This window comes from Pongo pygmaeus, chromosome 1 (assembly GCF_028885625.2).
Source record: "Pongo pygmaeus isolate AG05252 chromosome 1, NHGRI_mPonPyg2-v2.0_pri, whole genome shotgun sequence".
NCBI classification, from domain to species: Eukaryota; Metazoa; Chordata; class Mammalia; order Primates; family Hominidae; genus Pongo; species Pongo pygmaeus.
The window spans coordinates 91190416-91202830 of record NC_072373.2 but is presented as its reverse complement, the minus strand read 5'-3'; the positions used below and the strand labels follow the sequence as shown (position 1 = coordinate 91202830).

At 38.8% G+C, this 12415-nt stretch overlaps 1 protein-coding gene across 5 annotated transcripts in view; it reads left to right on the top strand.

The window, feature by feature from the left end:
* IFI16 (interferon gamma inducible protein 16) overlaps nt 1-12415 on the top strand; it is a 45226-nt gene that overhangs the window by 18001 nt on the left and 14810 nt on the right. For 4 of the 5 annotated variants that reach the window (XM_063650094.1, XM_063650098.1, XM_054480839.2 and 1 more), the window contains exon 7: nt 4627-4794. In XM_063650094.1, coding sequence (XP_063506164.1) covers nt 4627-4794 — 168 coding nt within the window. Of the gene's footprint in view, nt 1-4626; nt 11519-11599; nt 12412-12415 lie in introns of those variants that run through there. The other variant, XR_010123401.1, reaches the window with a different exon arrangement.

The window sequence follows — 12415 nt, the reverse complement described above, 5'->3', positions numbered from 1 at the left end:
CAAAGAACCAGCTTTATGTTTCATTCATCTTTTGTGTTGTTCTTTGTCTGTCACAATTTCATTTAGTTCTGCTTTGATCTTTGTTATTTCTTTTCTTCTGCTGTATTCATGTTTGGTTTGTTCTTGTTTGTCTGGTTCCGTGAGGTGTGACCCTAGATTATCTATTTGTACTCTTTCGGACTTTTTGATGTAGGCATTTAATGCTATGAACTTTCTTCTTAGCATCACCTTTGTTGTATCTCAGAGGTTTTATAGGTTGTGTCTCTATTATCATTCATTTCAAAGAATTTTTTAGTTTCCATTTTTATTTCATTATTGACTCAATGATCATACAGGAGCAGGTTATTTAATTTCCATGTATTGCATGGGTTTAAGGTTCCTTACAGTTGAGTTCCAATTTTATTCCACTGTAGTCTGAGAGAGTACTTGATATAATTTCAATTTTTTTTTAATTTTTGAGACTTGTTTTGTGGCCTATCATATAACCTATCTTGGAGAATGTTCCATGTGCTGATGAAAAGAATGTATATTCTGCAGTTGTTGGGTAGAATGTTCTGTAAATATCTGTTAAGTCCATTTGCTGTAGGGTATAGTTTAAGTCCAAAAATTTTTGTTTGTTGACTTTCTGTCTTGATGACCTGTCTAGTGCTTTCAGTGGAGTATTGAAGTCGACCAGTATTATTGTGTTGCCATCTGTCTTATTTTTTAGGTTCAGTAGTATTTGGTTTATAAATTTGGGAGCTCCAGTGTTAGGATTGTGACATTTTCCTATGGGACTAGTTCTTTTAGCATTATATAATGTCCCTTTTTGTCTTTTTTCACTGCTGTTGCTTTAAAGTTTGTTTTGTCTGATGTAAGAATAGCTACTCCTGCTCCCGTTTGGTGTCCATTTGCATAGAATATCTTTTTCTACCCGTTTACCTTATGTTTATATGAAACCTTATGTTTATGTGAGGTCTTATGTGTTAGATGAGTCTCTTAAAGACAGTAGACACTTGGTTGGTGAATTCTTATTCATTTTGCTGTTCTGTGTGTTTTAAGTGGAGCATTTTGGCTCCACTAACATTCAATGTTAGTATTGAGATGTGAGGTACTATTTTATTCATCATGCCATTTGCTGCCTAAATACCTTACTTTTTTATTACTGTGTTATTGTTTTATAAGTCCTATGAGATTTATGCTTTAAATGTTTTATGTTCTATTTTGGTGTATTTCAAGGATTCATTTCAAGATTTAGAGCTCTTTTTAGCAGTTCTTGTAATGCTGGCTTGGTAGTGGCTAATTCTCTCAGCATTTGTTTGTCTGAAAGAGACTTTATCTTTCTTTGATTATGAAGCTTAGTTTCACTGGATACACATTCTTGGCTGATAATTGTTTTAAGGAGGCTAAAGATAGTACTCCAAACCTTTCTAGCTTGTAGGATTTCTGTTGAGAAATCTGCTTTTAATCTGATAGGTTCCTTTATAAATTACCTGATACTTTGCTTCACAGCTCTTAAGAGTCTTTTCTTCGTCTTGACTTTAGATAGCCTGGTGACTATGTGCCTAGGCGATGATCTTTTTGCAGTGTATTCCCCGGGTATTCTTTGAGCTTCTTGTATTTGGATGTCCAGATCTCTAGGAAAGCCAGGGAAGTTTTCCTCAATTAATCCCTCAAATATGTTTTTCGAACTTTTAGATTTCTCTTCTTCCTCGGGAACACCAGTTATTCTTAGGTTTGGTTGTTTAACATAATCCCAAACTTCTTGGAGGCTTTGGAGGCTTTGTTCTTTTTTTTTTTTTTTTTTTTTTTTTTTTTGAGACGCACTTTAGCTCTTGTTGCCCAGGCTGGAGTGCAATGGAGCGATCTCAGAACACTGCAACCTCCACCTCCCAGGTTCAAGCAATTCTCCTGGCTTAGCCTCCCAAGTAGCTGGGATTACAGCTGCCTGCCACCATGCCCAGCTAATTTTTTGTATTTTTAGTAGAGACAGGGTTTCACTACGTTGGCCAGGCTGGTCTCGAACTCCTGACCTCAGGTGATCCACCTGCCTCAGCCTCCCAAAGTGCTGGGATTACAGGCATGAGCCACTGTGCCCAGCAGCTTTGTTCATTTTTAATTCTTTTTTCTTCATCTTTGTCAGATTGAGTTAATTCACAAGCCTTGTCTTCAAGCTCTGAAGTTCTTTCTTCTACTTGTTTGATTCTATTGCTAAGACTTTCCAGTGTGTTTTGCATTTCTCCAAGTGTGTCCTTCATTTCCAGAAGCTGTGATTTTTTTTTTTTATGCTCTCTATTTTTTTGGAGATTTTTCCATTCATATCCTGTAACATTTTTAAAATTTCTTTAAGTTGGTATTCACCTTTCTGTGGTGCCTCCTTGGGTAGTTTAATAATCCACCTTCTGAATTCTTTTCTGGCAATTCAGAGATTTCTTCTTGGGTTGGATCCATTGCTGGTAAGGTAGTGTGATCTTTTGGGAGTGTTAAAGAACGTTGTTTTGAGATATTACCAGAATTGTTTTTCTTCCTCCTTCTCATCTGGGTACACTATGTCAGAGGAAACATCTGGGACTTAAGGGCTGCTGTTAGGATTTTTTTTGTCCCACAGGGTGTTCCCTTGATGTGGTGCTCTTCCCATTGTCCAAAAGATGGGGCTTCCTGAGAGCTGAACTACAGTGATTGTCACCACCCAGCAGGGCTACTGTGCTCCAGGCTCCAGGCTGGTACTGGGTAGTGTCTGCAAAGAGTCCTGTGATGTGGTTCGTCTTCAGGTCTCTCATCCATGGATATCAGTACCTGCTCCAGTGGAGGTGGCAGGGCAATGAAGTGGACTCCGTGAGGGCCCTTGGTTTTAATTTTGTTTATTGGGATAATTTTGTGTTGGTTGTCCTCCAGCCAGGAGGTGGAGCTTTTAAGAGAGCATCAGCTGCAGTAGTATAGGGAGGATACAAGCTTGCCCTAGGGTCACTTGAAATAAGATTTGAGTTTCTCAGGTGGTGGGTTGGCGGGGGGCGGCCACAGAGCTCCCAAGAGATTATGTCGTTTGTCTTCTGGCTACCAGGGCAGGAAGAGAAAGACCATCAGGTGGGGGCAGGGTTAGGTGTGTCTGAGCTCAGATTCCCCTTGGACAGGGAAAGCTGATGCTGCTGTGGGGGATGGGGTGTGATTCTCAAGCCAATGGAGGTATATTCCCAAGGGAATTACGGCTGCCTCTGCTGTATCATGCAGATTGCCAGGCAAGTTGGAGAAAGCTGGCAGTTACAGGCCTCATCCAGTTCCCACACAGCCTGAAAGGCCAGTCTCACTCCCACCATGCACCCACCAACAGCACTGAGTTTATTTCCAGGCAGCAAGTGAGCAGAGCTGAGAACTTCCTACCAGCCTCCCTGCTGAGAAAGCAAGGGGGGCTTTCAGAGTTCAAGCCTCCTGCCTGCTGTGGCTTCTGTCCTGGTGTCTGCACTCCCAGATCACCCCCTCCCCTGGGTTCTGTCCAGGAAATTTTGTGTTCAGTCAAAACCTCAGCTGGAAGTTTTCTTCTCCCTGTGGTCTTTCCCCAATTCCACTGGCAGCCCTCTTGAAGGACTTTTGTGAGTCAGAAATGGCTTCCCTGGGGACTGAGAGAGCCCACAGGGCTCTTCCCGCTGCTTCCTCTACCCCTGTATTTCACTCAGCTCTCTAAATTCACCTCAGCTCCAGGTAAGGTCAAATCCTTCACTTGTGATCCAGACTTTCAGGTTCCCCAGTGAGGTTGTATGTTCAGGGGTGGATGATCCCCTTTCACACTTTCACACTTTGGGCACTCACAGTTTTTCGGCTGTCTCCTCGAGCCTGCAGCAGCAATCTGCTTTTTTTCAAACGTGCCATTTTGAATATTCTACTCACATTTAAATAGAAAAGCCTATTAAGTTATATTAGGAGAATGACATTCCTCATAGGCTTCAAAAGGATATAAAACTCGTGGTAAATAATAAAACATTTGAAGAAATTAGGAGGGTGGGGAACCAATATAATGCAGTGGCCAAAAGCAAGGGCTTCGGAGTAGGATAGACTTGGTCTACATCTGGCACATTAGTTTCCTGATATTGGGAAAAATAACTTAAATACTTCTCATAAGATTAGTTTAAAAATTAAATGAGATAATGGAAAAACATTTCTTATTCCATTGCCTTGTACATTATGGGAAATCAATGTGCAATAGGTCCTATTGCTCTTAGCAAGATAAAGACAAATATTGGAAAGATTTCTAGGGAGAGAAAATGTCACATGCAAATGTTGAGGTGTGAAACAGCATAGTGAGTTCTGTATAACATTGGTATATGTAGAAAGGTATAGGAAAATGATGCAAGACAGGTAAAAAGCAGCCCTCCAACAAGCTGGCTTTTGTCATAAAGACAGAAATGGAGTCTCCAATGTAAAAACATCAGTAAGTAGATATTGAAAGATTTTAGGAAGAAGAGTACTTGATCATTTCACATTTTAGCAAAAACATATTCTGACAATTGCCTGGAGGGATACATTAGAGAAAGACCATGTCTGGAAGTAATAAGACCTATTAGAATCTAATAAAGGATGGTATTCTCACAAATGAAAAGATGTTGTGCTTCCTCTAATATTGAAAACCATTAAACAGAAAATGAATACTTTCAGATAAAGAAAAAAACAAACCCAAGAAACAATGACCCCAAGAGCATGAAGCTACCCCAGGAACAGAGTCAGCTTCCAAATCCTTCAGAGGCCGGCACAACCTTCCCTGAGAGCCATCTTTGGACTCCTCAGATGCCACCAACAACTCCATCCAGCAGTTTCTTCACCAAGGTACAATTTCCTGGGTCCCATGCCTCATGTCTCCCCACCATAATTTACAGGGATCATTAGACTGTTGAAAGAGCTACTGCTGTAATCTCTGTGTATGTACAATCTTGGTATGAAATTATGTCACTCAATCATTTATTGAATTCATACAGTGAGATAGCACCACATTATAATCTTTACTATCTAAAAGGCATTCATTTATATAATGATTTCTAACTTTAAGAGGATTACTATCTTGTATTGCTCCAGTTGTAGAGAGGGTAAGAGAGAGTGGCCAGACAAACAGAGACAAAAACAACAATGCGTTCAGATCCTAGGTTCCAGTTTCTTTTACCCATTTCCCCTTTGCTTATTAGTAATATTTCTGATTTTATTTTCATAGTTCCAAGTTCCTACCCCCATTACATTTTTTGACACATGCTATTTTCTTGATGGGTATCTGTTTCTCCTATTTCATCACTGGTGAGAATCTTCTCAAATTTTACATGCCAACTTAAATGTTTTCCTCTGGCAAGTTCTTGCTGATACAAGATACTGGAACTGGTGAGTCCTCCCATTCTTTGCTTTCACAGGGTCTCCTGTCAATGAGATTAAATTACTAATTTCATAGAAGTGAACAGAGAGACTTACTTTATAACGTGTTCCCCATACTTCCTTCATCTGAGGTTTTCCTTAACAGGGTCAGCATAGCTCAGGTTATATTTGTAGACCAGAGCAAACCTACAAATTCAGCCTAGAACATGGAACAACAATGACAATAATTATATTTCTACTTTTTGAGCACTTAACTAGATGTTTGTTCTTACATGTTGTTCCTGATGTAGATTATCTCATTCTTTCTTCATAACCGTTAGGAGGATGCTAATTCTGCCCCAATTCACAGAGAAGAAAATAGAGGTACAGAAAGGTTAAAAAACTTCCTCAAGCTTTCAAAGAAAGTTAGAGTCGTGATTCATATCCAGTCTTATTTAAACCTAAAACATGAAAAATTAATAATTATATATGGCTTTAGATTAGGAGTTTATATATGCCATGTCAGTAATTTATTTATTAGTTGCATAACAGTTACATAGCCCACGCTTTGCAAACCTTCTGATAACAAATGTGGCCAGTGGTGATTAGAGTGTGTTCTAATAAGTAAACCACTCTCCAGAAGTACAATCTTTTCATTCGCCTCTCTAACAGAGTGCATTTTCTGTATTAAATATCTGAATGACAGAAGTGGTAGAACTATGGAAATTAAACTAATATTAATAGATAATAAAAAAGGTTAAAAATAGTGAAAATAAAGGAAGTTATACTTCCTTGCCCTTGGTAAAGAGTATTTTTAAAAAATCACTTACTTGGTAATGCCAAGGTAAGTTCTTCAATATTTCTAAATACATTTGAGAACCTTGAAGGATTCTAGCTGGCTGATGCAGACTACAAAACAGCAGAATTCTGCATCTGGAATTGTGGATTTTAAAGACTCTTTCTAGCAAAGTGTTGATCAAAACATCTAAAGCAACATAAGGCTGGGTTTCCTGGAGGCTGAAGAGCTGCAGAAAAGAGAAAGAGTAATTTAATCAAGTAAAATTTATGTGATTAAATTTCTCACTATTAATTAAGTATATTCATTGAGACCCTACTAGTCTGTGTCTTTTGATATTTACAAGGTATGCGTTCATGAAGTGCTTCCTGACTCAAGAGAATTACTGTCTTTTGTTGATCCAGGTGTGGAGAGAGATTGTGGGAAAGTAGCCAGATGGAGGAAGATGAATACAAGAATATGTTCGTTATCTTTATTCCAATTACCTTTCATCCTTTCACTTCGTTCATGACCACATTCCAGGTTTTATTTTAAACTATCCATGGTCTTTTCCAAATAGAAGCTTTGACATATAGATTGCTTCCTTTGCTGGGATCACTTTCTCCAGTCTGTTCTCTAACCCAACTCTCCACAGGCCCCAGCCTAAATCCCTTCCTAGAGCAAGTCCTCACTGGCACCCACGTTTCAGATTAGATGAGATCCTCCCATAGTTGGTTCTCTCTGGTCCTCCCTTTGTGAGCTTTCCTAGCTCCCTTTACTTTTCCTAATAGCATTTAAACAATTGGAGTGTGGGAGTAATTTTCTCCTTTTCTATACCATAAGCTCAGATGGTAGGTAGCGTCTACCCCAGAGGAACAGAATACAAGAAGGGAAAAGTCAGTTCATGCTATGTGCATCAGTTCTTATTCCAGATTACCTTTTGCTTAGCAGTGATATGACGCTAGTAATCACCTGCACTGAGGGTTCAGAAGCCTGTACCTGTGGTGAAGGGGCAGGAAACTTGGAGGAAAAGCAAAAGGATTAAATCATTATTTTTTACAGTTGTTTCTTACCCAAGCCCCAAGCTGTATTGTGACCCAGCGGCAGATACCTCCAGCAACCATGTACACATCCTGGAAGAGAAGCTTCCTATATTTAAAGATTCTCTATTTTGATTTTTTTTGGTTTGTTTTCATTGTTGTAATTTTTAGTTAGCTTCAAAAAGCTGTATTTCCCTCCATAGTTTATGCAGGTGTTATTTGAAGAACAGAACCTGTGCCTTTTTGCCATCTTGGCAAAGGTGGCTGTGGAAGGAGCCCTTGCTCAGTCATTGCAACCTAAGATCCATTTTCTTTGTGCCTTTTCAATGACTTAAGTGGCATTTCCAAACAACTATGCTTTTATCACTCATATTTCTTTGAAAGGATTATGTGAGAATTTCTAAGTCCCACCTGCTAAAATATGAATCACAACCCTTGCTACAGCTGTACAAATGATTGTGCTGTGTGTGAACTTCCCCGGATCACAGGAATCCCAGGAGGATTGTATGCCTTCATGGCCTCATGCACCTAAACACACTACGCAGCCATTTATTCTTGGGTGTCCACTATCGTCTGTAAATACAGTGTCTGTCTAACTACTTTTCTGGTGACTCCCCAGATGAGTATAGTCTTGTTCCACTGATCATAGGGTTTCCCAAAGATTTTCTCTATGGTATACGTTCTATATTCATTGAGATTTAAAACAAGCAGCCTATTCTTATCGTTGATTTTTTTTTCTGTTCTGTACACCTAAAGCAAGAAACACAAATTGACATGAATCAGGAGCAGGGATGGGAGGGGAGATAATTACTCTGAGAAAAAAAATTACATAGTGATTTAAAACATTATTCAACCAAAGATTATCTTTTTCTCATCTAAATTCTACTCTGGTTATGGGACTGTTTTACTTGAATGAATTTGAGAAGATAATACTCCAAGGTATTCTTGTGAATAAGTGGCAGAAATGAATAGAGAAGTTTCTTTAATAAAAACTTCTCATACCAACTCGATCTAGGGTTTCTGTCAACAAGGTAAACAGAATATGAAATAGCAGTTAATCAGAGCACACATACAAATCCCTGCAGAGACAGTGTAATAACAGTAACATAAATCGTATTTCTACTTTGTAAGCACTTACTAGGTGCTGGTTTTAAAACCTGTATTCTTTATGTATATTATTGCATTCTTTCCTCATAACAGTCATGATTCATGCTATTCTCAGCCTCATTTTACGTAAGAGACAACCAAAATAGAGTTTTAAAATATTTCTCAAAATTCACAAAGACAGTGAGTGTGCTAAATGTAAATTATGTGCACTTTATGTACTTTTTCTTATTCATTCTTCCTTACATCACCCAGATGATGTTATTGTTAGTCACATTTCACATTTCTAAACACCAGGGATCTTAGAGGTTAAAACTTTACCCATGCTAATAATGATTTTTAGTGTTAGAGCCAAGGTTCAAATCCAGCCTTAATGAACTCTAAAGCTTGAGCATTTAATGGTCACATACTGCTTCCAAAGTCAGAATATAGATGTTGAACTGTCTCATATATTTACATATATTTAAAATTAGACATTGTTTTTGTTTGGGTTTGTTTTCATAATCTAGTTTCTGCAAGGCTCCTAATGAAAAATTAAGTGGTGTAAGTCTCTGTATCATCCTGTGTTTTACATTGCCACGTTAAGAACCCTGTGTTCATCTGCACCCAATAATCAGATGCTGTATCTTCAGTGTAAGTCAAAAGAAAAACTAGATGACAATTTTCCAAGCTAGTGTCTCATCTAGGTGCCAACTGCACTGTGACCACACTGTTTTCTAATCACTCGTCCATGTGTACCAGCTGAAGACAGGCCTCCCATGTACAGAGTTCTCAATTTTTCATGTTGTTTTGTTGTTGTTATTGTCCTATTTGACTGGTAAATTCCAAAATTGTATACTTTCTACGAGTTTTATATGTCATATAGAGCTACCTACCATGCCTGTTTGCCATCTTGCTTCAGGTGGATAGACAGAGGCTGTGCCTAGTAAAGTCATTAGCCGCTCTGATCTCTGCTATTTCAAGGACAAAATTGGACATCTCAGGACAGTCAGTTTTCTGATGCATAATGACTTGAAAGAAAGTTAATGACAGTTCCAAAGTTCCCAATTGCCTAAATATGTGATACAGCAGTTTCTGCAGCCATAGGAATCATTACGCTGTGCCTAAAAACCCTAGGACAGGGATTCTAGAAAGAGGCACGTGTCTCCATGGCCGCCGATGCTTCAAAACACAGTGCATTACTTCTGCTTTGGTGACCAGCCCAAAGGTTGTCTCACCACTCACTCTAAGATTCACCAGCTGAGCAGGAAAGCCTTGTCCTTACTCATCATGGTTTCTCCCAAAGATTTTGTGTATGATATGCGTTCATTGTGCTTTTGGATTCAAAACCTGAAGAAGACAGAAGCATGACTTTAAGTCACAACTCCTCTAAAGCATAGATCACATAATGGCCTGAATCGTGATCTGGTATTGTGGCAGGGATTAATTACTATGAGAAAAACAATCCGCTACTATATTAAAATATTACTCAACCAAATCTACGATTTTAGGCATCCAAATTCTGCTGAAATAATGAGAATATTTGTTTCAACTTATTTTGAAAAGGAAATCACTCAAGACAGTTTTATCAGTGATATTAGGCTACCACATTGTAGAAGGGAATAAAGAGGCTTTTTTGGTAATCTTCCTATACCTCCTCAATCAGGAGCTCCCTACAACTGGGTCAACATAAAGCATTAAATATCTTTAAATAGGGCAGACATTAAAAAAAAAAAATGTACAGAACATAAAATAACAATGAAAATATTTTTCTGCTTATTGAGCATTTATTGGATGCTGGTCTGTAAGAACTGTGTTTGTTACAAAATTATGCCATATATTCATCATTGTATCTCCAGAAAGATACAATTTTTATCTCATTTCACATATGAGATTCATGAGATACAAAGAGGTTAAAAATACCATTCAGGCTAATAAAAATAATTAGTGTTAGAGTAAGGATTCATATCTAGCTTTAGTCAACTAAAAAACTTTGGTCATCATGCAAATATGTTTCTTCCAGTATGGGACAGTATATATTAAAATTCTGCCATATATCCATAAATATTCATATACGTAGTGTTGAATTTTGCATTTGTTTTCATAATCCAGATGCTTCAGGCCATAATAAGGTGCATAAGAGGCCTATAGGATTGGGTGTTCGAAGCCATAATCAACAAGCAGGTTTTATAGCCCTTTTTTCAATCTATTTAAAGACCAGAGAAATATATTTTATAGGCGAGTGTCTATATATTGGAGATGGGTCTCACTCTGTCACCTAGGCTGGAGTGCAGTGGCGCAATCAAAGCTCACTGCAACCTCAAACACCTGAGCTCAAGGGATCCTCCTGCCTCAGCCTCTCAAGTAGATGGGACTAAAGGTGCACGCTACCAGGTCTGCGTAATTTTTTAAATGTTTTGTAGAGATGAGGTCTCGCTATATTGCCCAGGCTGATCTTGAACTCTTGGCCTCAAGTGATCCTCCTGCCTCAACCTCCTGAGTTGCTGGGGTTACATGCGCAAGCCACTGCACGCAGCTTAAATGTTCTTAAAGTCTTTCATTAGTGACATTAGAGGAAGTCACACATGATTTTCCAGACACCCTCTATCCTTTCTTTAACAAGGTGTAAAAAGACAGGTGCTGGGAATGCCCTAGTGGAATTTGGAGTGATCCTGATTACTGTTGGGAATCCTGAAGGATTCTGAATGTCTGTTGCACACCACAGGACCAACAGAATCCCGCCCCTGGAACGATGCTTTCAGGGAATGCTTCCAGCAAAGAGAGGATCAGTATGCCCAAACAACCAACACATGAGTTTCCTGGAACCTGAAGTGCAAATTACAGGAGTCAGTTTGTGTATTTGCTTGATGAGAATGGCTTCTATCACTTTGGGTAATGTTGTTTTGAAATTTGCTGCCCTTATAAACTGAGAGGGTTATTTAACAAAAATAACCTCAGTGGAGGGGCTTAACCAAGTTGGCCTAGATGGATTTTCAGCAGAAATAGAGCCAGGACCTAATCACACAACAATAAAATTTCAACCAACAGGATGAAGGCTATCATACTGGTTTGTGAGTGTACAGTTGAAGGAGTTAGGATATCTAAATTTATACTCTTCTTCCATAGAAAATACCAGAGAGATGATAGTGAAAACAGAATAAAAGGAAAAATAAGAAACCCAAACCTACATAGATATAGACATGGATATATTAGGTTTTTGTTTGTTTGTTTGTTTGAGATAGAGTCTTGCTGTCACCCAGGATGGAGTGCAGTGGCATAATCTCAGCTCACTGCAACCCGTGCCTCCCGGTTTCAGGTGAGTCTCCTGCCTCAGCCTCCCAAGTAGCTGGCATTACAGATGCCCACCACCATGCCTGGTTAATTTTTGTATTTTTAGTAGAGACGGGGTTTCACCATGTTGGCCAGGCTGGCCTTGAACTCCTCACCTCAGGCAATCCTCCCGCCTTGGCCTCCCAAAGTGTTGGGATTACAGGCATGAGCCACTGCTCCTGGCTGGGTTCTATCTCATTCCGAAAACCGCAAGACAGAAAAGACTCAATCTTTTCCTGAGAACCTGGAGGCCAGAATCACCCTAATTGATGACTTCAATAGAATAAAATCTTCTCAAGACTTGAAACTGCATCTGCAAACTTCTGGCTTCAGAAAACCTCCAGGAGTGAGCCATCCTCAGACTTCACAGAAAATTACATAAACCCCATCCAGCCATTTCTTAGCCAAATCACTAGCTTACTATTATCATCCTTTGTGCCTCTTCAAAGGTGTATTTGCATTGTATAATGCAATGGGAACCATTGCTGAAGAGGTACAAATTAGTACAAACATTTTGAAAACCAATTTGGTGCTATCTTAAACCTGAAAACATGCATATTTTACCAATGCTGTGAATCCAACTGGGCATATGAATAAATAAAATGTGTACAAATAGTCACAGCAGCATCACGTGAACTGGAAAAATCTTGGAAGAACCCATGACGTATGTCACGAGAATGGGTAAATTAGGGAACATGATGTTGAATTGAAATTAAATAAGCTGCAGATGCATGCATCACAGATGCATATGAGGCATATAATAATTGGAAAAAGCACATCACAGTAAATTTTAAATAGTATAATAACATTTTTGTAAGCTCTGAAACTAATAAAACTAAATATCATATTGCTTAAGAATAAATGCGTTGTGTGGTAAAAGCTA